At 41.6% G+C, this 26,629-nt stretch overlaps 1 protein-coding gene across 6 annotated transcripts in view; it reads right to left on the minus strand.

The window, feature by feature from the left end:
- SPTB (spectrin beta, erythrocytic) overlaps nt 1-26,629 on the minus strand; it is a 126,131-nt gene that overhangs the window by 54,863 nt on the left and 44,639 nt on the right. For 5 of the 6 annotated variants that reach the window (XM_077320860.1, XM_077320863.1, XM_077320861.1 and 2 more), the window contains 12 exons: nt 24,438-24,624; nt 20,367-20,518; nt 16,750-16,923; nt 16,107-16,198; nt 14,618-14,698; nt 14,181-14,296; nt 11,754-11,866; nt 9,973-10,160; nt 6,989-7,106; nt 5,745-5,903; nt 3,600-3,902; nt 2,016-2,166 (listed from right to left, as the gene is read on the minus strand). In XM_077320860.1, coding sequence (XP_077176975.1) covers nt 2,016-2,166; nt 3,600-3,902; nt 5,745-5,903; nt 6,989-7,106; nt 9,973-10,160; nt 11,754-11,866; nt 14,181-14,296; nt 14,618-14,698; nt 16,107-16,198; nt 16,750-16,923; nt 20,367-20,518; nt 24,438-24,585 — 1,795 coding nt within the window. In that variant the 5' untranslated portion in view covers nt 24,586-24,624. Of the gene's footprint in view, nt 1-2,015; nt 2,167-3,599; nt 3,903-5,744; nt 5,904-6,988; nt 7,107-9,972; nt 10,161-11,753; nt 11,867-14,180; nt 14,297-14,617; nt 14,699-16,106; nt 16,199-16,749; nt 16,924-20,366; nt 20,519-22,349; nt 22,443-24,437; nt 24,625-26,629 lie in introns of those variants that run through there. The other variant, XM_077320864.1, reaches the window with a different exon arrangement.

The raw sequence follows: 26,629 nt of genomic DNA on the forward strand, positions 1-26,629 counted from the left end.
TAAGGTCATTAAACATAAAAATGGAAGGAAAAGAACATTTTCACTGACTTGAGGGAAAGGTTAAAAGCGTTTTTTTTGGGGGGGAAAGGGTCTTTCTGTATTAAAATAATTTTTAAAAGGCTCCTTATATGTTCTCAAGTTGGAATGGAACTATGGAGACATGCTAAGGCAGTGGTCCCCAACCTGCGGTTCCCTCTCCCCGCCCCCCCCCCCAGTAAAAAACTTCCCAGGCCGCAAGCTTGCGGCCCGGGAAGCTTCTTACTGCGGGAGGGGGGGAGAGGGAATAAGGGCCGCGCATGTGCGCATGCGAGCTGTGCAGTCGAAACTGCGCGGCCAATTTCGGCCGCGCTGCGTGCATGTGCGCATGCGCAGCCCGGCAGCACATGCGCTATACGCGGGCGCGGCCATGCATGCGTGCTGCGCAGGCGTGGCCATCACCCTGCTGGTCCCCAGCCAAAAAAAGGTTGGGGACCACTGTGCTAAGTAACTCGAATTTAATAAACATAAACAATAACAATAGAGCCTCTTGTAGTGCAGAGTGGTAAGGCAGCAGACATACAGCCTGAAACTCTGCCCATGAGGCTGGGAGTTCAATTCCAGCAGTCGGCTCAAGGTTGACTCAGCCTTCCATCCTTCCAAGGTCAGTAAAATGAGTACCCAGCTTGCTGGGGGGTTAACGGTAATGACTGGGGAAGGCACTGGCAAACCACCCCGTATTGAGTCTGCCATGAAAAAGCTAGAGGGCGTCACCCCAAGGGTCAGACATGACCCAGTGCTTGCACAGGGGATACCTTTACCTTTAAACAATAACAAACTCGGGCAAGGTAGGATGAGAGCTGCTTAACAGATTAGTGTTATCTGAGCAGCCAATACACTGCAAAGGAGCCAAAGACCAAGCTGTCTTCTTGACATAGGGTTGCCAACATGCAGATAGGATCCAGAGTTCTCCTGGAACCACAAGTGATCTCCAGACCACAGAGACCAGTTCCCCTAAAGAAAATGACAGATTAGATGGCAGACTCTATGGAATAACATACCCACTGCCCTGACCTGGAGAGCCCAGGCAAGCCTGATCCCATCAGATCTAGGAAGCTAAGCAGGGCCAACCGTAAGAAATCTCCAAAGATTTGGGTGATAGTTCCTCCAAGGAACATTAGGGGTCATGACACAGAGGCAGGAAATGGCAAACTGCCTCCAGACGTGCTTGTATCAGATTTCCTGGCTACACTACATGCACTATATGAAAACCTACCCACTGAACTCTTTCCCCACTCCAAATTCTGATCTCCCTGACCTCCAGCCTCCAGGAATTTCCTGAACTGGAGCTGGCATCTCTTGCTTGACAGCTACCAAGTAGGACTTCGGCACTATAAAAAGCTTTCCCCCTTTGAACTGGTAGAGGAAGTTAAAAAAATACAAAAGGACAAATTAATAGATCACGGACCAAAAATATGTTGAGGGGGGGTAAAGAATAAATGCCATTGCCCCTCCCCCTTGAGGCATGAACATGAGGGTAAAACCTCTTTGGGAGAGGAGATTTTGATGCTATTCTTAAAATCATGTGAAAAGAACCTCTGTCATCAACCAAACTCCAACTCTCATTCCCTATATTATTATCATATCAAAGCAAAGGATAGTAATTCTGATGCATATTTCCAATATCCTGTAGTTTTGAAGGTCACCAACGTAGCTGATACTATTTGAATATCATAGTCTAACAATAAATGCAGTTGTGCATGATGGATCACATTGCTAAAAATGTATTCAGCAAAGAGTTTCAAAGTGATTCAAGAATCCAAAGACCCTGGCTTAAGGCAAAAAGCAAAAAGAAGTGAATACCAGAGGCCGGGGTACAACCTGTCCCTCCCCTCCTTCTTTCTCTATCTGCAATTCTGACTATTTATTTATGAATGAGATTTTTAGGCTGCCCCTCTCCAGCAGTGGCCAACATACATTATCTCATTCACTCACTCAAGGTAATCTGGCAGAGGAATGAGGTTTTGGTGAACACCTACCATCTCCGTTGGCAAACTTAAGGGCAGCTGCACTGACAGCATGGACCTTCTCAGCCTGGATGGCCATGTCAGCCTCCATCAATCTATGCTTCTGAAGGAGGTCTTCCACTTCCAACAGATGCTTCCCAAATTCCGGGGATAAGAGTTTAGCCTATAAAAACACAAAAAGGAGAGTGCATCTTGCCTTTCAATCAGTTAACTCCATATTATGCATAATCAAGAATATATATGTGTCTATTTATTTGATTTAAATACTGCCCTCCCTTGCGGCTCAGGGTGGTTTACGTAGAACATAGGGATAAGTACAGTGTAATTCCACAATGTCAAGTAGAACACAATAGTAACAATGGCTTCAGTAACTAGTTATAACAATTCCAATAACATTTCCATATAACAGTTCCAATACAGATGGTGACAACTTTAACCTGTTAATGATGATCCCAAAGGTTGGTTGGTTTGGGATTCAGTTCATGGGGAGGGGTTTCTAGGGGCCCAGTTGATGTTGGTTTAGTCGACCTCGATCAAATGCCTGTTGGAAGAGCTCCATTTGCAGGCTCTGCAGAACTGTGGTAGCTAGGCCTATGAATGGAGTTCCAATAGTAACTAAAGGGGGGGGGGAGGAGAAGTTCCACTCTGGAGGAGCATGACTTTGAGCTTACTCATGACTTACTTATTTAATCCTTATTTAATCAATTTGTCTTCTCCAAAAGACCCCAAAAGCAGTTTTCACTCCCTCATGGATTTAAAAAAAAAAAAAAAGGTTGTGTTCTGTGATGGAAATACCTGGAAGGTAGCTTGGAGCAGAGTAATTACAGGTCGGGACATGGTTAAGGATTCCCACTCTTCTACTGCCTCACAAGTTAAACCAGCCCCTGAGCCTTGCCCAGTGGTGTTCCTTGTTTATTTTTAAGCACACAGTAGGATACAATGTGTCAACATTCCCACACTTTTAAACCAGAGCTGGTTATGTTGCAGATGACTGACTTATGACTGACTTATGAAGGCAACAGAGTTGTAGTAAAATGGAATGGTTCAGGAAGATTCTGTAATGTAAGGGATGAACTTATTGAATCTGGAACCTTCTATGGGCAAAGCACATTCCCTACCACTAAGCCATAGCTTCTCACCCAAGCAAGTGCACAACCCCCAAACCACCCCTCATTTAGGGTCTGAAGTCAATTGAAAGACTTTACCTCAGCCTATGGAAATCATGAATGTGATTACAAGCAACAGGTTCTTCAGAGCCAGCAACCCTTGTCTCGATTCTTGTCTAGCTTGTCTAGCCCTAATCGCCTTTTAATGTTAGCCAAGGTATTGTTAGCAGTTGTTGAACCGGCTAGTAAGATAAATGCTGCTGATACTGGTTATTTTATGGTTTGGATTGTAAAAATGTTCACATATTATTAGATTATAGAATATTTCTGGATATATTCTATGTCAGCCCATTGAGAAGAAGGGCAAGACATAAATGTATCAGTAGATTATTTATATTAGTTGGGATGCTTTGGCTTCCAAAAGGCTAAAACTTTCTGTAAGTGAGTTAATTCTAGAGACCCTACTAAGCCCAACTGTGCCCTTCCTTACTTTCATTTCATCCATCCAGTCAATGCTGTGCAACATATCTTGGAATAGCTTCTGCAGCATGAGGTTCATCTCCAGCCTCTGACGACGGGCTTGTAGTAGCTCCTGCAGGTACTCCCAGAGCTGTAGGATGTTGTCTTTGCGAGCATTGATGCGCTTGATGTCATGGTAGTTCTCCATCTCTAACTCCTTAGCCACATCCTCTATGGCCTGGACACGTTCCTTGTAGGCAGCAGTATCTGTTTCAATGGCTTCGTGCTTTTTCTTTGCTGCTTCCACAGCTGGCAAGTCATTTCCAAAGTTATCCTGCACAAAATAATTATAACTTTGGTCAGCAATATCAAGGCTGCTTCTCACAGAATCATGGAGTGGAAGGGGACATACAGCCCATCTAGTCCAACCCCCTGCTCAATGAAGGATACAAAGCAGGAGGATACAATTTAAACAAAAACTGAAGCACTTAGAGTCCCACTTAGGCTAGTGACCACAATCTGGTTTTCAAAATTACCAGCTGCTTTTAGAAGGCTCACATCAAAAGATCATATGAATATTAGCAGCTGGATTGCATGGGTAGGCTGTTGCGGATGAGGGACAGATGGGCAAGGACCAAGCCCTATGAAGATATGTTGAGGGACTTGGGAATGTTCAGCCTGGAGAAAAGGAGGTTGAGAGGGGACATGATAGCCCTCTTTAAGTATTTGAAAGTTGTCACTTGGAGGAGGGCAGGATGCTCTTTCCGTTGGCTGCAGAGGAAAGGACACGGAGTAACGGGTTTAAACTACAAGTACTATAGGCTAGATATCAGGAAAAAGTTTTCACAGTCAGAGTAGTTCAGCAGTGGAATAGGCTGCCTAAGGAGGTGGTGAGCTCCCCCTCACTGGCAGTCTTCAAGCAAAGGTTGGATACACACTTTTCTTGGATGCTTTAGGATGCTTTGGGCTCATCCTGCGTTGAGCAGGGGGTTGGACTAGATTGCCTTTATGGCCCCTTCCATGATTCTATGATTCTGTATGTAGTGATAGTTATGACGGAAGGGTGCACTGGCATCCCTGAGATAGGCAGAGTATGGGAAATATGTATTTCTTCAGACAAGAGGGTCATTTACAACCTAAAGGGGAAACACATGAACCCTTAACACTCCTTAACTGGAAAGTCCATTTTCTGGTGGACTTGAGTCCTAAGATCTGGCACTCCATAAATTGATATTAGAGCATCATTGGAACACACCCTTAGCCAAAGCAAGACTTCTGTTGCATCCCACAGTATGACTGTGTCAAGTCTATACACTCATTTAGGGGCATTAATTTGATTTGGTTAACCTCTCTTCACAGATGGTATCTGTGAAACACTTGAACGTTCATTCTACTATTCTCAGGGGCAGAGAATGTGAAAGAAAAATGGTTTAAGGTACTGCATAAACAAGAAAAGGGAACTGCATCCAGAGGATATTGGGGAAGAGTACAGTAATTTATGGCATCTTAGTGACCCCAAACCAATTTGCAATCACATATTACACCAGAATTCCAAGTAGTATAATTTAGTGTGTTGAATCCAGTTCTTAATTTCTCCAGGCTGCCTGCCAGAGCTGCCAAAGAATTTAGTAATTCAAAATCCTGACTCATGCTCCTTTGCCCTCATAACAACAACTGGATCAGCTCTGTCCTCAGCCTAATATTCCTCAGCCTAAACACCCTCCTTTGCACCTGAGTTGCAGATCCAAGCCTAGTTCTAATTAAGGGATAATTTTTCCTTTGTAAATACTTGTAACTTAGCTATTAATGCTGTTAATTGTTGGAAGGAAAAACACTTGTCTGTAAACATGTGGCTATCACTATTTTTTAGAATATTTATTTATTTAATTAGATTTTTATCATCATCACATGAAACTGCCTTAAAAAAATCAGGCCACTTGTGTATCAAGATCAATACTCTGACTGATAGCAGCTTTCCAAGGTCTCAAATGGTATTTTGCACCTACTACTTGATCCTTTTAATTGGGAATGTCTGGGATTGAACCTGGGACCTTCTGCATGCAACACAATTGCTCTACCACTGAGCCACAAAACCAGCCTTTCGCCATGTTTTCATACTTGGCTCTTCCTCTTTATGACATTCTCTTCCAGTATATTCCCAGAAGTTCCCCATTACCTGTGCAACAAGGCGCTGGTTTTCACTGAGCCACGTCTCCCGCATCGCTGCCTTGCGATCAAAGCGTCGGGCCAGCTGCTCCAGCTTTTCCTGCCTAATAAGCTCATTTCTCAGCACCAATTCCCGTTCATGCTCTGCCTTCTCCAGCTTCTCCCAGGCCTGGGCAAATATGTTCCACATAAGAAAGGCAATTCAACAGACTGCATCTATGGAAATTCCTACATAATGCAACATGATCCCCTTTATAAAACTTCCCCTTCATATGCCTGATACAGGGGCCAGTCTGCTTTTTCGCTCCCTCACATCAGCAAAGTGATGCCTCTTTGTTCTTTTGTATTTCTCTTCCTTTAAATGACTACAAAGCACTAAACATTAGTTTCCACAATCATTTTCTTGTCTGTGTAGCCCAATAGCCTTCAGACACCCAGTCATGTGAATAAATAATAATGAATGGAGCAATAACAAATAAATAGTCTGCAGCAATTTGTATGATCACCAGCAGAATTCCCAATGCCTACAAGTTACAGGAATTGCTGTAATCTGTACTTGTGATCACTTCATTTACACATTATCCATGCAAGAATGTACCAAGGGGCAATCAATATTGCCAAGATTAACAGAAGACGTAAATTGGTCCTCAAACACTAGCTATGAAAAATATATTCAGCTTGCTGTGGGCAATGAGCTCCTGAAATATAAGAACATAAGACAAGTCACTCCAGCCTTCTGTTAGATCCACTGGCTTCTTGTCTAAGATTTATTATTGTCAGCTGCCCATAGCACCTTACACAGAGAGACCAGAAGGCATTTACATGCTCTAGAATAGTTTAACTTCTCAAATGACCATATGCAATATTCATATGAAAAGTAGCATCTACATTACTGCAGCTGTACAGCTCCTCAGAGAAGGAGTATCCCAGGTTCAACATGGCAAAGCTTATAAATATATATATATTTATTATTATTGTTTTCTTTTCCATGGTAAGTTTCCTCAAACAGATCTCTGGGAAGGCAGCTTATGAATCTTCTAAATAAAAGCTAAGATCTATGCATATAATTGATTTCCAATAGCACATAAGAGCATCCTAACTGAAGAGCTAGCTTTTCTGGAAGCTCTGAAACATCTAACCAGCCAGCCTGTATAATGTCTGTAACCTACTACAACATTCAGATGAAACAAAGACTCTGGGAATGTGTCATAAAAGAGCACATCTCTGTTGACTGTAAGTAAAAGTCTTAAGTACCCGGTTGATGTCAGATACTAGTTTGCCTTCATGAGGTGTATACACTTTCTGGTTGTTGGCTCTCATTCTTGACTGGATGGTGAACAGCAGGACTTCCAGGTTCCCCTTCTCCTGAAACCTGTCCAAGAACACAACAAAATAAAGAGTTCCCCTTTACTCTGGGTAAAGATGAGAAAGAGAAATAGAACAAGTAACTTCTGCCACTGAACTGCTGACATACAATATTTTCTGAACTCCGCCTTTACCATGTTAACTGATAAAGCACACACACACACACAGACTGGATAGGTTATTCCTCTAGTCGACTATTTTTAGAATTTAGGATTCTTATTTCAGTTTGCTTGTCAGAAAGGAATGACAATGATAGAACTGACATTTAAATATCAGTACCCTTATAACTATGGATATCTTGAAGCAAACTTAGACATGTGCAGCAGTTGGCATGCAAACCAAGTATATGGTGGGGAAAATAGCACAGCAGATAACAAATCCAGCTCCTACCCCCCTTTTCCTGAATAATCAATACCTCGGATCCCACCTAGATTTCCATGAGGGTAAAGAATTGGGGCAATTTTAACTGATTTTCCCATCTCTGGTCTACCTTCAAGTCCCTCCACCCAAGCTATTATTGGAAGTTCTTTGTCCCTCCAAAAGCAGAATTTTAGGTACTGTTTTGGGCTGCCACAAAAGGGAGGAATAATTAAAGATTACTCTCCCGTCAACCACAAAAATCTAGGCAGGTTATAAGAAGTGGGCTAAACTGAATAAAATTAAGTTCAATAGGGACAAATGTAAAGTTCTGCATTTAGGTAGGAGAAACCAAATACACCAATATAGGATGAAGGAGACTTGTCTTGGCAGTAGCATGTGCTAAAAGGATCTTGGAGTCTTAGTAGACTATACGTTGGACATGAGTCAGCAGTGTGACTCAGTGGCTAAAAAGGCAAATGGGATTTGGGGCTGTATCAAACAGAGTATCGTGTCCAGATCACGGGAGGAGATGGTACCACTTTACTACTACTACTACTACTACTACTATTATTATTATTATTATTATTATTATTATTATTATTATTATTATTATTATTATTATTATTATTATTATTATCTTTCGATTTATTGCCCGCCACTCCCTTACGGCTCGTGGCGGGTTACAACATTTTAAAAACCCCAATAAAATCCATTAAAATCCCTCAACAACAATTACAATATAACATTATCGGTTAGCAAGCTAATCTGGCAAGATAGGCTAATCAACCTCCCCCTCCTACTATGCTCTGGTTTGGCCTCACTTGGAGTACTGTGTTCAGTTTTGGGCACCCCAGTTGAAGAGAGATGTTGACAAACTGGAACATGTCCAGAGGAGGGCAACAAAGATGGTGAGGGGTTTGGAGACCAAGACATATGAAGAAAGGTTGGGGGAGCTTGGTCTGTTTAGCCTGGAGAGGAGACGACTGAGAGGGGATCTGATAACCATCTTCAAGTATTTAAAAGGGTGCCATATGGAGGATGGAGCAGAATTGTTCTCTCTTGCCCCAGAGGGACAGATCAGAACGAATGTGATGAAATTAATTCAAAAGAAATTCCATCTAAACATCCGGAAGAAGTCCCTGACAGTTAGAGCGGTTTCTCAGTGGAACAAGCTTCTTCCGGAGGTAGTGGGTTCTCCATCTTTGGAAATTTTTAAATCGAGGCTAGATAGTCATCTGACGGAGAGGCTGATTCTGTGAAGGCAAAGGGGTGGCAGGTTAGAGTAGATGAGTGATAGGGATGTGAGTGCCCTGCATAGTGCAGGGGGTTGGACTAGATGATCCATGAGGTTCCTTCCAACTCTATGATTCTATGATTCTAAGCCAACAGAAAGTTTTGACATGCCAGCTGGGCCTATGCATGCCTAGCTCCAGTTACTGGACCAGCATGGAAAATCATGAGCACAGCACCAGTTCTTGTACACCATTCCCCAACCAACTAAGCAGGTGTACATGAAAGTATGCCTTCCCATGAGTATGACCTCTAACTGAATTACAGCAATTGGTGTTATTATAATCAGTAAACTAATTAAAGGTTTAGTGCTCAGCCTAACAATAGAGCAAAGTGGGTCTCTGAAATATCATACTGAGTATCATGGGTCAACAGGTTCTATCATTCTAATAAAGATTCCAGGTGGGAAGAGAAAGCAAGCCTGTACTCTTTTGCTTCACTTGAGCCCTATGGTCGTCCGGTCTTGAACTGCACTGCTGCATGATAAAACAGTGCAGTGGCACCTTCTTGTGTTAACACAGCTAATGTCTTGTGAAACAAATCTCCAACTGGGCCAGCAATATCTGGTTTGGGCAGCTTCCGGAGGAAAGGCTTTGTGAATGACAACCATGATATATCAGTGTGCCTAAGATCTGCAACTAATTCAAGAAAACAAACAAATAAATAATACAGACTGCTAGTCCACATAGATGGCATAAACCAAAACAGACTACTAGGACTAATATTTTATCCATGCACTACATATCATTTCTCCAGCTTCCTGTTTCATACTATAGCTACTGAATAAAACTACCATTTGAATATAAATCTATACATTGAGTACTTTTGCTTAGTAGCTTAAAAGAAGGAAAGAGACTTTTCCTTTTTAGGGTAACAGACAACCCCTAACTGTTCAGGTATTAAAATTTACTACATTACTTCTCTATGAAAAAAATGTAAGAAAACTGCAGGCTTGTTCAAAATCACTAGAGCTACATTTTGGCATCATAACAAAATACTATTGGGGGTACATCAGCTACCCTTTCCCCCTTAACCCTGGCTTTTTACAGTAATTCTTTACAGCATAATTATTATCATGTGCCAATCTCCTCCTCATCAGAAAAATCTCAGACTGTAACCACATCAGACATTATGCAGATGAGTTTAGTGTAAGCCAGTTAAAAAGTGCTACACATCAGCAAAATATAAAACCCAAAACATCCTTCTAGTTGACAGGTGCTTACTTGGGCGGTTTTTCCACTGTGCGATATGTGCTAAAGGACTGGAGCTGCTGCTGTACACGTGCCAGGGAATTAGCAAACCTGCGGCTGTTGAGAATGATAATAGTCTGTTCTATCCATGTCAGCAGGTCTGAAGCTAGCCCACTGTACTTATCGATCATCTTTTCCGTCTCCATCGCGTGGTCCATCACCTGAGAAAGGAATAAACAAGGTATTGCTTACCGCACCTGTGGCTGGTGCTGAAAATATGTCAAAACCTTTATCAGTCAGAAGATCCTGAAGAATCTTCTAGAGTGTCTACAAGTCTGACTCTAACAGATTAGAAATTGTGGGCTGCATTCAGGGATGGTTGATTAGAAACCCTAGCCCTGCCGGTACAGTTTAACAAGAAAGGCCCTTCTGGTTTTAAAAGGAAGTATGTGGACACTCTCATAGTTGCAGTGTTCTATCAAATATCAAGATGTTCAATGAATTATAAGTTATATTACATAAATCACTTTGTGGTCATACATGCATGACAATATAATTTTTAATAATAATGGTTACTAAGAGCACACTGAGATGCATGGCAACATCTGGATGGTTCCCGGCCCCAGGGAAGCACGCCTGGCCTCGACCAGGGCCAGGGCCTTTTCGGTCCTGGCTCTGACCTGGTGGAATGAGCTCCCGGGTGAGCTGTGGGCTGGGTGGAAACTCTTGGTATTCCGCAGGGCCTGCAAAACGAAGCTCTCTTGCCAGGTCTATGATTGAGGCTGGGGTCGGTGAGGAAGATCAAGCACCCCCCCCCCCCGGTGTCAAGCAACAACTTGCTGAAGATGAGTTGGTTCTTATATGCTGCTTTTCTCTACCCAAAAGAGGCTCAAAGCGGCTTATGTGTGGGGGAGTGGTGGCTGCATGTGGGGGAGTGCAGAATCAAACCCAGCTCACCAGATTAGAAGTTTGCACTCCTAACCACTACACCAAGTCATCTTAACCCTCCTTCCTCCCCACTCTAGAGTTAGGGTTGGGTGGAGTAATACTCTGCCATGTTCGCTTTTATTGTGATTTTATGTCTTGGGTTTTGTGTCCTTTTAATTGGGGTTTTAATGGTTTTTTATCAGACATCTGTAACCTGCCATGAGTTGGCTCTGGGAGTGGCGGGGAATAAATATAACAACAACAACAACAACAACAACAATAATATGTCCTGGAGAATAACAATAGATTCAAATGGGTAAGAGTGCGTGCACTCGAAAGCTCATGCCCTGAATAAATCTTTGTTGGTGTTAAAAGTGCGACTGGACTCTGATTTCAGAGAATAACACCCACTGTCCCATGGATCGACTACCAGCATTCTAAAACCAGAAAAACTGATAGGCTAAAAGCACAGTCCATTTGCTCATGCCCTGATGTATATTAACCATGCAGGCTGATAAGGAACTGATTTAGGTTGAAACTTCTCAAACACTAAGGCTGGTGAGACTGAGAGGCTGAGATAAAGTGTCTAATTCCCAAAGTTAAAACAGTCTGGATGTGACCACATCATATGCACCAAAGCCAGTTCCTCATTCCCATTTCAGGATGACCAGAGTGGATCATTGCAGATAAGAGTGGGTTTGATTCTCAACAGTTCCTAATGTGTTCTATGGAACACAGTTAGCAGGCAATCTTCTACATGAATACGGTGGTGAGTGTGTAAGAGTGATAAACTGCAAGACAGGTCTACTGCCTTGTTTACAATTTAGTGCCCTACAGGAAAAGAAACAATGTTTGCTCAAACAGGAGGTTTATGATCACAACCTTACCTTTCCAACTCTCTTCCCTTCCACTGCAAGCACCTTCATCTTGGAAAAGTAGTGGTAGAAGGCAACAACGTAAGTAATGATGGATTTCTCATCAGGATTCTCCGTGAAGACATCTGTTCAGGAAACAGGTTGTCAAGCAAAACAATTGGTTTGAAAATAAAAAGTAACCAATTTGAGCTGCACTTGAAGCTTCATTCTTTCTGTAGCCTGATAACACAGTGTAACAGTATGCGACCCAGCCAACTTCAGATAACGATGGAATGCTTGGGAGCAGAGCTATGTATATAAGAACTTATATTCCTACATGGATGCTATCTTTGTGTACAAAATAACATTTCAATAAGCCATGACTTTCTGATAAACAAAAATATATAAGTAATTGTAACCTCAACAGTGCTGAGCCCATGGGGCAGACTTGGAATATATCTATAACGAAGAGGGGTACTTCTTGCAGGATAGCAGGAAATCAGCATGCCAAATGACCTCTGGTAACTGGGCTTAATTTATAATTCAAGAAGTGATAGGGCTTAGGAGCTTGGAGAGGTTGTAACCTACTAGAAGTCCTTCCTCCTTCAAATGACTACATGTGATAATTGTGCTCCTCCACTTAATTGAATGGGGAAATTCACCAGTGCAAAAAGTATAAATGTCAAGAGAAACACGGTAATTGTTGTCTAGTACAGTGGTCCACAACCTTTTATAGGCTGCGGACTGGCGGCAGCAGGGAGGGCGATTGCCCGTCCGCGCATGCACAGCCGAAAATGCACATGCACGGCACTTCCGTCCGCGCATGGCGCATGGGCACATGCGTGACCCTGCTTCCCTCTCCCCCCTCCCACAGTAAGAAGCTTGCGGGGTCGCAAGCTTGCGGCCTGGGAAGTTTCTTACTGCGGGGGGGGGGGAGGCTGGGAGAGGGAGCCGCGGCCTGGTGCCAGGGCCTTCGTGGCCTGGCACCGGGCCGCAGCCCGGTGGTTGGGGACCACCGGTTTAGAAAATCGGTAAAGAAAATCTGGACACTGAAATTCAAACCAGTTTTTTAAAGTGCTAAATAGCAGGTATAGGACTCCTTGGCTGAATCTGCACGTAGCTTTTATTCTAATCCCAGGTCAATTTAATCCCTGCCGTCTACACTGAACGCAATTTCCATTTTGATTTTGGGTGATTTTAATTTTTCATCTGCAACAAGCATGATTGATCCAGGGTGACTCTACTTTCCCCTCGTGATATCCTGGAGGTGCTATAACTCTCGATATTTGAAAAAATCGGCATGAGTAAGCATGCAGTTGTCTGCTTTCCCCAAAATAACTTGCTGCCAAGCCTCTAACATTGTAGAAAAGCTCTGATTGGCCAGGGTGTCAGTTCCTGGTTCCCAGGTTGCAAGGCTACCCTTAAAGGGGAAGCCCTAACTTCTCTTGGCAGAGATTTTCCTCTTGGATTTATTCCCCCTCCTCTGCTGTCTCCAATCCTCTCCCCCCACACCCCCGTTCAAGAAAAGAAAGACAGAGGCTCCCCCCTTCTGAGATTCCCTAAACATGCGCAGAACACTTTCTGTTTCAATGGGAAGGGAGGGGGATAGAGGAAGACCCAAGTTCAAATCTTTCTGAATTTAGCAGGATCCACAATGGAATAAACAAAGTAAGTGCAGAATCAGCCCTTGATTTATGCTGGAGCCACAGTATGCAATTTTCTGTGTAGACCTCAAAATGGCCCCTGGAGCTGCTATTTGCCCCACCAGTTGCCTGCATATTTCCTTCAGTGGGGCCAACAGCAGTTCCAGGAGGCCATTTGAGGTTGAGAAAGGAAGGACTACCACTGAAAAGGAAGGACTACCTCCAGACAGGGCCACTACCGTTCCTATTTAGAGATCAAAATCACACCAGAGATGCATTCACAAATTTTCCTGCATCGTGCCCTCTTTGATTCTCTTTGGATATAACAAGCATATACTTTAAACCTATAATTTTAAAGTATAAGACTGTCTAACATTTTAAATTTAAATGATGAGGATATATTTAAAAGTCTGAGGTTCTGAGAAATCTTTTACCATAGTGACAAGCTTTTAAATGTGGATTAGCTTTACATGTAAGAAATTTTAGATGACTAACTCTTCTCCCCAAAGAAATCTCCAGATATTTTATACTAAATGCAACACAGATTTATGTCTGTGTGCAGGTCTCATGTAGCTCCCAGTCATTTCAAAGAGCTTTCTGGTGGATTGTGCCCTCTCTGCCACGGAAGCACACTGCTGCAAAAACATCTAAGCTTTGCATTCACTCATATACCATCATTTATTTTGGTCAGCCATTCTGCAATCAATGCAAAGGCCACCACTTCCTTAGCTCTTGCAGCCGCTGCTTCCAACATTTGCCTTGTCAGCTCAATTCTTCTCAGTTTAAAAAGGTCAGGCACTGAGCCAAACAAATTCACCTTCTGGGTCAAGAAGTTGGGTTATGCCAAGTTGCCTCTCTGCAACACTGAAAGCATGTTCCAAGTTGTGCCTGGCATTTGAGTGCTTCAGTTTCTCAAAGTCAATCAAGTCAGGCCTAAAAATGAAAGCCAGAAAAACAACCATAACATTACAAATGTGTACTATGATAAGGCAACTCGGCCATACAAAAGGAAGCAGAAATTAAATTTTATAACTCAGTTTTATGGCCGACATGGTAGGAAGGAGGAAAATTATGAGATATTTGTAGTACAGGGTATAATGCCATAAAGTCCACCCTCCATAGCTTCCATTTTCTCCAGGGAAAGTTAAGATGTCATAAACAATTTTGGGCAATCTTCAGGCCCAACTTGGAGGCTGGCAACCCACCATCTACTCAATATATTCCAGATTTCTGCAGGTACTTTCAAGTCCTTACCTGTGCTTGTGAATAAGAGCATTGAAAGCCAAGCCATCCTTCCAGCTGGAGGTGAAATTGGTGACGTTAACATGGTGATAGCTGCATTTTATAAAAATAAAGAGGAGAGGAAAAACAGACAGAAATTATTATTCAGTTCTTAAAGCTAGACAATGGTCACCTAATTATGACCATACTTTGATATACGGAAGAGGTTCACTTCGAAGTGAATGGCCAGAATGCAGACTCATATAAATGAGTCTGGCATAAATCCAGAGGAAATGTACTGCATTTTCAAAACCACTTCTTGTATCTTGAAAAATGCAAGGATAAGCATATTCCACATCTGCCTTTCAATAATGAAAAATGGCAAGAAAGCAGATATAGTTTGGAAAGACAGATGTACTTTCATAAACAATGGACTATTTGATTTGAATGGATTATTGTCATCATCAGGGTCCAACTGATGTCTCAAGGGCAGGTCAAGGATTTTCAATGGGACATGGACTGGGACTTTCCCTATTTCCCAAGTGTATCTGGGCCCAATTAAGATCAGGGTTGTTTCAGTCAGGGAGGAGGCGCTTAATTCCTGACATGAAATGGCATTAACCCTATTTGCCTACTGCAGAAACATGCATGCAGGCATCAGTACAGTCCTTAAACTGCAAATATTATCTGCAGTTCTTAAACCAAAAGCAACATGCGTAACCAGAGAACATAGTCATCTATGATGTTTGAGAACTCAGAGGTCACAAACAAATGAAAGGCAGTTCTCCTATGAAGTAGCCATTGTTGAAGGTGCTGGGGGACAAAGAAGCTGCTACAATTTCCTGGCCTGTGGGCCTTGTACTAAGGATGGAACTCTCATTTAAGCACCCAGGCAGCTGTTAAGAGGAGAAAAAATGAGCCACAGAGAAGAGAGAGTAAAACCACTACCACCATAGTAGGTACCTGGGGAAAAAGTTAGTAGGTCACAGTAGGAGGGGAGGGTTATTCCCTTTTGTTACTCAGACACCTTGTGCTCCTCTGGGCCCCTGACCAATCTCTCTCACCTGGCCAACTGCCTCCTGCTGAGGAGAGAATCCATAGGCAAAGAAGGAAGTCTTTCTCACTTCAGATATACAGGGACTGGCTAAGGTTCAACCATGGTTGGGAGAGGCAACCTACATTTACAAAGGTACTCTGGTAATAAAAAAGCTATAGTTATATATTTAATATTAATATGTGTGTTTGGTAGGGTGATGCACAGGGCTTAGAGTAATCATGTGACTCTTGCTGTTAATAGTAATTGTGAATGTGGCTCTCTGTAAGCCAGAGTGACTATCTCTGTCCTGGAGGAATACCTGATACTGGCCTTGAGGTATACTAAGGTTTCCTACTATCATTGGTATGAATTAAATGGGAATCAGGCAAAACAGTTTATATGTGTTTGTTTCATAATTGCCTGTCTGGTACTGAAAGCCGTTGGTTACAGTATGTTTATCAAGATGTAATACAGCTGTCATCATACCCTGCAGTTTTCATTTGACACCAGAGTAACAACGCATCCTTTGCAGAACGGGTCTCCCGGCCTTCCTGAGTCTGAACAATGATGTCTTGTATCTAAATTGAAAAAGAAAGATTCCACTTTTACCAGTGCCACCATCTCAGATGCTTGATTTATTTTTGTGTGCAATTTTCCATGTATTTCAGGACCGTAACAAACATAATTTGGTTAAGATCACTTTGCATCCTAGTTACAACATTGGCAAAGAACCAGTTGAATTCACACTGTAAACAGATTCTGATTTCTCTTCTATTTATTAATATTGCCACTTGGTTTTAAGAAAAATACAATGAATCATCCATTTCAATTATACACAACTTGTCTAAAACGGTAACACTTAAACTCAAATAGTATGAAACAATCTCAGTAAAACAACGGCTCTATTTCAAAGCATGCTGCTCCAATTAATGCATAACGAAAACCCAATTCTTCTATCTCCTGACCAAATGGCCTTTCCACAACTGAGTACTCCTCTAGCAGTGACATGGGTTTTTAAATGCCACATGTGTAATTCTGCCAGAAATTATCTCTACCTTCCTTTTGCTAGAGCAAAGCATTCAATGAGTGTCCATTTTTGTTTTTCACAGGATTCAGGTTCAGCACTCACCTGGAAGCGCAGGATGATTGTCCAGATAAGTCCTAGCACCAGACGGTGATTGCCATCAACAATGTCATGTGACCCCATGTTCTCCAGATGCACACGCTGCTCCTTGAGGAACTGCAAGGCTTTGTCCACATTCTCTAAACAATGGATTCGCATACGTCCCTTTGTGGGCTTGGGCTGTAAAATGAGTGCAAAACATCTGATAGAAAGGTGCAAGTATGCCTGCTGCCCAAATAGTGTTTTGCTATATTAGAGAGACTCCAAATTGGAAACAAATTCCAGTCTGTGCAAAAGTAACAGTTTTTTTCTGATCTTCAGTGGTACAAATTCTAAATCTTTGCTAGAGTGCGAAAATACAAACTTCCCAATTATATATAAATCAAGGCAAGATATATTCCCAGGGAAAGTAGAGTGCTCAAGGAAGTGAGGCAGCCAATGAAACTTTTTCATGCACTCAAATACACAAAAGTATATGTTGCATACATTTTTGATATGATATGTTTTGGTATCAGTGCATATGGGATACTACAAAAGGAAGTTTTACAAGGATTTGTATTTTTCCCTCCGATTCCCACTATTTCCTTCTCTGAAAGACACTAAAGCCTTCCACATTTTCCTGCTTCCTTCTGTCCTTCCCACTCATGCTTTCACCTTTTCCTCCTTCCCTCCTCTGGCAGCCTCACCCTATGAGAAGTCTGCATGGTTCTGGCCACCAAGCTGGACCAGGCCTAGCTTTTCAGTGGGGAACCTGCAAGGACTTGTATGGGACACCTCACTTTCCCCTATATTCCCCTCACAATATTTCCTCTTTTCATCCAACTGGCAGCTCCCATATCCTCATCTTTCCCTGCTTTCTTTCAATACACCAATAAACCAACCTCCTATCTGCCCATCTTCAGCTATATTTATTAGTTACTTACTATATAATTTACTTACTACATTTCCCCATAACAGAAACCTAAAGTAACTTACATTTTTCTCCTCTCCTCCATTTTATCCTCACCTGTGAGGTAGGTTAGGCTGAAAATGTGAAATTGGCACAAATTCACCTAGTGATCACCATGGCAAAGTTGGGATTATAAATTGGGTCTCTCACATTATAGTGGGCAGACATGCAGAGAAACAGGTGATATAGCTCCCAATGCTTGATGGAGTGCAGTTAGCACCAATGCTTTCTGTCTGGAGTTTGGGAGTGATCTTGGATCCCTCCATATCAATGGTGGCCCAAATCACGAAGATAGCCTGCCTGGCATTCTTCCATCTGTGCCAGGTGAGGTAGCTTCACTTGATCTTTCAGAGCTGGACATAACCAGAGTGATTCCATGCAATGGTCATCTCTAGATTAGACTTCTGCAACTCGCTGTATGCAGGGATGCTCTTGAGACTGTTCCAGAAAATCCAACTGGTCCAAAATGCAGCAAGCCGAGTCCTGACAGGGACTCAATGGAGGGCACATTTAACACCAGTGCTCTCCCAGCTACACTGGCCCCAGATTTGGTCACCACATAAGGCATCCATTTCTTAAAGGTATAGGTAGAATCATAGAATCACAGAGTTGGAAGGGACTTCATGGGTCATCTAGTCCAGCCCCCTGCATCATGCAGAACACTCACAAACCTATTGTTCATCCACTGTAACCTGCCAACCCCTTAAGCATTCACAGAATCAGCCCCTCCGTCAGATGGCTATCTAGCCTTTGTTTAAACATTTCCATAGATGGGGAACCCACCTCCTCCTGAGGAAACCTGTTCCACTGAGAAACCACTCTAACTGGGAGGAACTTCTTCATGATGTTTAGATGAAATTTCTTTTGAATTAATTTCATCCCATTGGTTCTGGTCCGTCCCTCCGGGGCAAAAGAGAACAATTCTGCTCCATCCTCTATATGGCACCCTTTTAAATACTTGAAGATGGTTATCAGATCCCCTCTCAGTCATCTCCTTTCCAGGCTAAACAGACCAAGCCCTCCCAACCTTTCTTCGTACATCTTGGTCTCCAAACCCCTCACCATCTTTGTTGCCCTCCTCTGGACACGCTCCAGCTTGTCAACATCCCTCTTCAACTGGGGTGCCCAAAACTGAACACAGTACTCCAAGTGAGGCTGAACCAGAGCAGAGTATAGGGGTACCATCACCTCCCGTGATCTGGACACGATACTCTGTTTGATACAGCCCCAAATCCCATTTGCCTTCTTAGCCACTGAATTACACTGTTGACTCATGTTCAATATATGGTCTACTAAGACTCCTAGATCCTTTTTTGCACATGCTACTGCCAAGACAAGTCTCCCCCATCCTATATTGGTGTAAATGTTTTTTCCTACCTAAATGCAGAACATTACATTTGTCCCTATTGAACTTTATTTTATTCAGTTTAGCCCACTTCTCAAGCCTATCAAGATCATCCTGTATTCTGTTTCTGTCTTCGGTTGTGTTTGCTACCCCTCCCGGTTTAGTATCGTCTGCAAAATTAGGAAGTATTCCCTCTAATCCCTCATCCAAATCATTTATAAATATGTTGAACAACACAGGCTCCAGGATAGATCCCTGGGGTACTCCACTTGTCACTCTTTTCCAAGAGGATGCTGAACCATTAACAAGTACCCTCTGAATACAATCTGTCAACCAGTGATTGATCCTCCTAACAGAATTAGTATCCATAACACATTTTACCAACTTGTCAACAAGAATATAATGTGGAACCTTATAAAAAGCTTTACTGAAATCCAGATAAACTATGTCCACGGCATTCCCCTGATCCAGCAAGGTAGTCACTTTCTCGAAAAAAGAGATAAGGTTGGTCTGACATGATTTGTTCTTGCAAAACCCATGCTGATTCTTAGAAATCACAGCTCTCAGCTCCAGTTGCTCAAGGACCGAGTGTTTGATTATTTGTTCCAAAATTTTGCGAGCTACAGATGTCAGGCTGACAGGTCGATAGTTACCCCGATCCTCCTTTTTCCCTTTCTTGAAGATGGGGGACAACATTTGCCTGCCTCCAATCATCTAGCACCTCACCTCTTCTCCAAGAAGGTGCTGCTTCTATTATTTTTGTGGGGGATCCTCACTTTGTTTTTTAATTTTCTGCTAACCTGAGGGCTTTTCTCAGGCTTGTAGAAAGAACTGTCTTATTTGTTAATGGCTCTAATTTCCAGATTTAAGTATCCACAGATAGATTCATGTTGAGAATTAGACATACTGATAATAAACAACCAGAACTTTGTCATGCCATCAAGTCCCAGCACCAAGGCATGGCTCTCCATATATCATGCTCTTCAGTAGTCACCTCACCTCAACTACAATGTCATTGTCATTGAAAGGAGGACAGAACAAGGGTCAGCTGGGAAAGAACAGCTTCTGTACCAGGCCAACTCTACAAGTTACATTAATTCCTACATAGGAAGTACTTGCTTGTGGATTCTCAATATGCTCACAGCAAAAACCTTCATGCGTACTCATTACATGCAAGCTAAGTGCTATTTATTCCACAAAAGTAGAAATTCTGTAATAAAAGGAAGACTCTTAAGCAGACTATTAATGAAGACTCCTCATTGTTATTGACACATTTTTTCCATTACAGTTACCTTATGGAGAAGGGGGTAAAATAAGAGGGAACTATACCAGCAGCTCTCCCGAAAGAACCTCAAGAAGTTTGATTAGCATCCGTCCATCTCTGAGATCCATATAAAGATCAGAAATGCGACAGGTCACCCGTGCAAGGTGGGAGTTTACCCATTTGGTAAAGGTTTTCTTCTGCACAGCTTCCCGCTCATCTGAAAAAAAAAACAAATTGAAAACTACTATCTTAATCACTGAACTCACCAAACATCTGCTCATAAAATTCAGGGCCACATGAATATGTAAGATATATGCATAAGTCCCAGCTATGCTCTGAGAGCTTGCCTTGTAGGTCATTTACAGACAATACAAACAAATTTTAAAACATGCTGTTATAGTTCACATTGTATTATTTTGAGGGCACTAGAGAATGAAAATTTCCATGGAGCATATGCAGGGTTGCCAACAGGCTTAGAGGAAAGTATTCTGAACCTTTAATAAAGGCTTAATGTATGAAGACAGGCAGATATGCCTTTTCACAATATCACCTGGTAGCTAATATCCCATTAAGCCTCCACTGAAGAATATATTTTTTCTCTCTCTCTCCAGGTGGTTGGTAACCCTACTGCATGTTTAGCTGCCAGGGAAGAGGGAGAGGAGGGCTTTGGAATTTGCATTAGTTTGCTAAATTTCATTAATTTTATTTTGGGAACTGCCTTGAGCAGGTTCTCTGGAGAAGCAGCATATACATTTTCTAAATAAGTAATTTTAAACTAAAATGTGGGTCCCCAAGATACTAGGGGCTTGAGTAGATGACCCTGGCTGATTAGCAGGGCAATGTATTCAGTCTGCAATACTTTGAGTTTGCCAAAGCTTAAAATACTTTGCAGAAAGAGGACAATGCTGAAACATCTCCCTGAACCCAACTTTGCCACTATTGCAACTTCATACAGTTATGCAAAAAAGACATGGGCTAACTCAAAAGGTTTTCTTTGAAGACTTTGTTAACACGCTGCTTGTTTTGGCAGCTATTCCTGCATAATTAGGTTTTTCTGCAACAAAAATTAACTGGACAGCATGCAGTTCATCTAACTGCATCATTTTAATTTAAAGTGTATTAGTGTTCACCACTCTGCCTCTGCTTATTTCTCCCCTCTGCAAAAATAAGGAAAGGAAAACAGGAAACAATCTTAAGGGAGAGGAAAACTTGCTCTCCCATCTGAAAACACAGCAACTGTCAGGATGGAGTGAAATCAATTTCTGGGAAGAGACATGTGATGCCTCAGTCTGAGTATCAGGCCTCCAAGGCTGGTATTTCCGGAATGTAATTCTGAAGTCATGTGTCAGAAATTTAAAATAGCTACAGTAGTTATCAGAATAACAGACAGTAACAGTAAGGTACTATTTGAACTTATCTGAAGTAACAAATTATACCTGGAACACAGTCAAATTCAGGCTTTTGAACATTTCCTCCAGGCAGACGACATATTTGCAGATTCACAATAATTCAACCTCTCATTCAAAGAACAATCCACCTTTTAATCACCCTTAGCCACCCTTTTGTCCTCATAGATACAAAAGATAATGTGGGTTCCAGGATAACTAATCCAAGCAAAGCAATCTTGAGCATGCAGCTACATAGAACATGTACTTAGTGAAATTGCATCTCTCAGAGTTATTTTCCATTCATGTTATGCTATCATATAGCATGCTGTTAATGCCATACCCTGCAGCTAATTCCAGCTCCCAAAATAGTATATATATGCTTGTGATCACACTTTTTTTTTGCATTCACATTTCAGATATTAGGTATTCATTCAAAACATTTTTTTGGTAGGCCTAAAAACTTAAGGTTTGAAGTAGTCTATTTTATCCTGATCAATAAACTGCCACTGCTTTATTTTATTATCTTAGGACCCATCAACAAAGAATCCCCTTTTCCTTGCTCTTAATATATCTCCACAGTTATACTAGGTAAAGATTACTACCTGCTTGTTACACATTTGATTTGAATACAAAAATAAAATGAGTAAAAGTAATATTTACACAAAATTGTCTTGACTTCTTGTTCAGATTTGTTCAGCTTTTGCTAAGAGTTGAGGCATGTGTCAGATTCAGGACTTCATTAGGGATCTGAGGCTGTACATACAGTTTTAAAAGGCAGGCACACCTGTTTTATTCAGGGTATTTTGCACGGAGCCAAATAAAACAGTTTAAAAAACAACCAGTTTAGACCGCTTTATTATACAACAATCATTGTTCTGCTTTGAATATAGTCTGTTGAAAAACTACATTGCAATGCTCTCTGCATGGAACAATTCATAGCCCTGCCCCCTGTAGTTTTGCCAGTGACATGCTATGTTCTCTAATGCAGTCACTAATCTGCATAACTAAGGAGTTTCTCTGCATGACTAATACAGCGCCTGAGAGAAATGAATGGGTGAAAAGCCTCTTTCAGAAAAACAACGCTTAAAAGATGCTTAAAGCACCGAAGAGGCAGTTCACCATGCAGAGTAAAATCAGTTTTGTGGAGTAAATTCACTCTCTTGTGCAGAGATCAGAAAAACAATGATGTATTTAGCGAGTTTTCATCAGCTTTTTCCTCATGCAGAAGGGGCCCAGGCCAACCCACCAACTTTGTCTCAATTTTCCTAAGGAAAGCAGGATCTTGATTATCATAGAGACTTTTCAGCAGTGCATGTTATGATTAACGGAACAATTTGCCTGAAGAAGACATTCTATTTTCAGCCAACATCTATACAACTAAATTAAACTGGTTTAAGTGCTATAGTTTCCCCAAAAGAATAAGTTAGTATCATCATATTGCAAAGTTGTTGAGGATCCTTTATTAAAGCTGCTTAGCTTATTCATAAGGATACAATCCTCAGTATTTCTAGGCTGGAATCAGGGCAGTTAAGCAGGTTTTAAAAATGTTTTAAATATGTACTGATTTAAATTTGGCATCTTCTCTCAGACTTGGAGCACATTTTTCACTAAAAGTTTTAGGCTGAACACAGAAATGAGATTTTCCAGGATTCACCTGCAAGGTTGCTAAACTAAGTGATCATTACAGCTTCTTCTGCCTTTAAATTCTGGTTTTTAACAAACAAAAAATATCCAACTTAAGTGTTTTACTGCTATCATACTGGCAGCATAGTGGCCCTGAGTAATAGGTAATAGTACCAAAGCAGGTGTTACTTTTTAGAAAGGATCCATGTACAGTCAGCATATGCACTAAACCCCCATGACTGTTTGAGTCTTCAGCATCTGCTCACAGGAGCTCCAGAGTCACTCAACTAAAAGGCCTTTCACTAGCCTAAACAAGAATTCCCATCCCTTGGATCTCCATGTATAAACATCCATCCATTCCTTATGCTTCTTATGCCAGAACCCATGCACCTCAGCAAGTAACAAATATGCCAGCTTTTCCTCTTCTAAGTATACACAAATGTTCCAAAAGACGTGTTCTATAAGTACTGGACTTCAGCCTTTTGCTTTTGGGTCAAGGTGCCAGTCAAAGCAAAAATTATAATCTGCTCCAAACAGGTTACCAACAGGCCCCTGAAAAAATGGCTCCTACTTATGTATATACTCTTCTCCTGCTTCTGCCTTTACAGTAGCAGAAACAGGCAGAGACAGATAGGACAAAGGAACACAGCAAAGAATGTGTGGCTATTCTCTCATCACTGTTTATAAAGTTATGTTAAAGTCCCTAAGATTCGTACATACTGGTTTATGGTAACCAGTGACTATAGATCATATAGCTTCTGACTAAAATAATAAATATATACAGTACTTAAACTGTGAGACAGGGCTATAGAAATTTACGCTCTACAAGTCACAGCCTAGCATAGAAGGCCATCAGGGTCTTGATTAATCTCCTGTTTTTCTAGCCTGCCTGGTACTGCAAAAGGAGGGATATTGTCAAGAATTTTATAGGCCTCAGTGTAAGGACCACATTTGGCTTGGTGGCTCTCATATTGCATTCTTAGACTGCTCTTAGACTGCTTTTAGAAGAAGAAAGGATCAGCAGGAAGGAAAAACTCCCAATGAATGTGATGCTGCCCCAATGAGGAGGGAAAATTAATGACCAGCAAAGAAAGGACGTTCTCCCAGAGCCAACACAGCATCTACCTGCCAGAGCTTTGATCCGGGATCTCTCAAAGAGCCTGGCTGAACTGTTGTCATTGTCCAGCTCATCATCAGAGGCTTCCCAGCGAGCGTTGATCCGGCTGTACTGCTGCTGAATCTCCAAGTGATCAAAATCAGTGCTTGATGTCATGTTCTGGTTGTTTTTGTTTTAGTGATCATGAAAAGCTTCCTGAAGAGAAGCAAAACAAAGTGTTAACCTTCCAGGGGAAACATAATCTCACATCAAAAACATATACACAACCTGACCCCAGTTCTGGTATAATTCAAGAAGGCAGCAAGTCATGACTGCCACTGAAATATATTCCTTAACTCTCAGCTTCTGGAGGTTATGAAATATTGCAGCAAGGAGCAGCAGCACCAGGATGTATGAATGCACCAGTTTACTCTGCCCAGTAGATGGAGATATAACATATAGGAAAACTGCAATTCCAGAAGCATTAGCCTGCCTTTGTATGGAGTTTGCAGGAGTCTGAGAAAGAACATTAGGTTAGAGGGAAGATATCTCAGAAAAGTGGTATCTAGTCTAGAAATTAAATGAAATACAGTAGTAAAAAGATCAAGAAGAAGCAGGATATGCTGCTTTAATCTAAACAAAGCAACCACGGACTTAATTCAGCTTCCCATTCATAACATTTCTCTGAAAACATGAGATCTTCCAGGGTACAGGATTTGGGTTACATGGGTACAGAATCTTGTATTTTAGTGTAAGTATGCATATCTTTTGCCAAAACTTTTAATCTGCAACAAAGATGAGGAAAACAACAGAAGCAGGGTGGTAAACATAATATTTTCCAAATTTCAGAGAGTTTCTAATTGTTTTGGAAAAATTGAAGCCCAGTACCATATAGTAAATACTATTAGTAATCATTTAACTTATTAGTAATAATTTAATCATTTATTGTTATGATCATGTTAAGTTATTATTGTTATAATGTTATTACTGTTATCACCTGTTACCATATGTTATCTGTATATTTTCCTGTTTCCTGTAAACCGCCCTGAGCCCTTGGGGAGGGCGGTATATAAATAAATAAACAAACAAACAGACAAACAAACTATGGTTGAAGAAACTTGGAACAAATTGTGGGCTCATGTAATCCAACCCAAACCATTATCTCTACCCTTACAGATTTCCACCCTACAGATTTCCACTTTTATATAATATCAGTATCTATCTTGACCATGTTTACAGCTAATTAGTGTCAGCTCTGTTGCTAGCCTGGAACATATTTAAGGGTGCTTGGTATATACGGAAGGGCACTGAACAATTTACAATGGAGAAGAAAGAGAATGAAGGAGTGTCTAGTCCCATGGCCTTCTCCTGATCTTCTGAAAATTGATGTTTTCTCAACCTGTATATTTTGGCAAGCAATAGTTTGATTTTCAAGCTTCCAAAATAACCTAAGTAGAGTAAAAAACAAACACACACAGTCAAGGTCACCTAAGATATTGTACTGCTCTGGGTCAAATTTAATTTATAAATACACACACACACACATTCATATCTTGTACAAAAGGGTTGACTTCCATCCCAAGGGTTTTCTTCTACATCACCTTTTGCAGTACCATACTGACAAAGTCTTCCATTCACTAGTACAGTGAAGAAATCAAGAAAAGGGGGGGGAGACACAATTGGTTCCATACTTCAAATTTGGCAACCCCAAAGCTAAGGATAGAGAGAATCCTCTATCAGGCAGCTAGCCATACAGGGATGTCAGCCTCCAGGTGGGATCTAGTGGAATTACACCTCATCTCTAGACCACACAAATCAACAACTGAAGATGAATGTGGAGGAAAAACATTCTGAAAATCAGTTGCTGAGAACAGTGAAGCTGTACGAAATGGGAAAGGGCTCAAATGATTTCGTAGTGATTTTTTATCTGAGCAGACAGGCCATATATGATAGGGGGTCCAGGAGTTTGAACTTTACTAACATCAGGATGAAATGAGCAGTTGGAGGAGGAGGAGGGAGAGGAGGAAGAGGAAGAAGAGTTGGTTCTTATATGCAGCTTTTCTCTACCTGAATGAGTCTCAAAGTGGCTTACAGTCACCTTCCCTTTCCGCTCCCCACAACAGACACCCTTTGAGGTGGGTGAGGCTGAGAGAGCGCTGAAATCACTGCTCGGTCAGAACAGCTTTATCGGTGCTGTGGCAACCCCAGGGACACCCAGCTG

The sequence above is a fragment of the Paroedura picta genome, chromosome 2, assembly GCF_049243985.1.
Source record: "Paroedura picta isolate Pp20150507F chromosome 2, Ppicta_v3.0, whole genome shotgun sequence".
In the NCBI taxonomy this organism is placed as follows: domain Eukaryota; kingdom Metazoa; phylum Chordata; class Lepidosauria; order Squamata; family Gekkonidae; genus Paroedura; species Paroedura picta.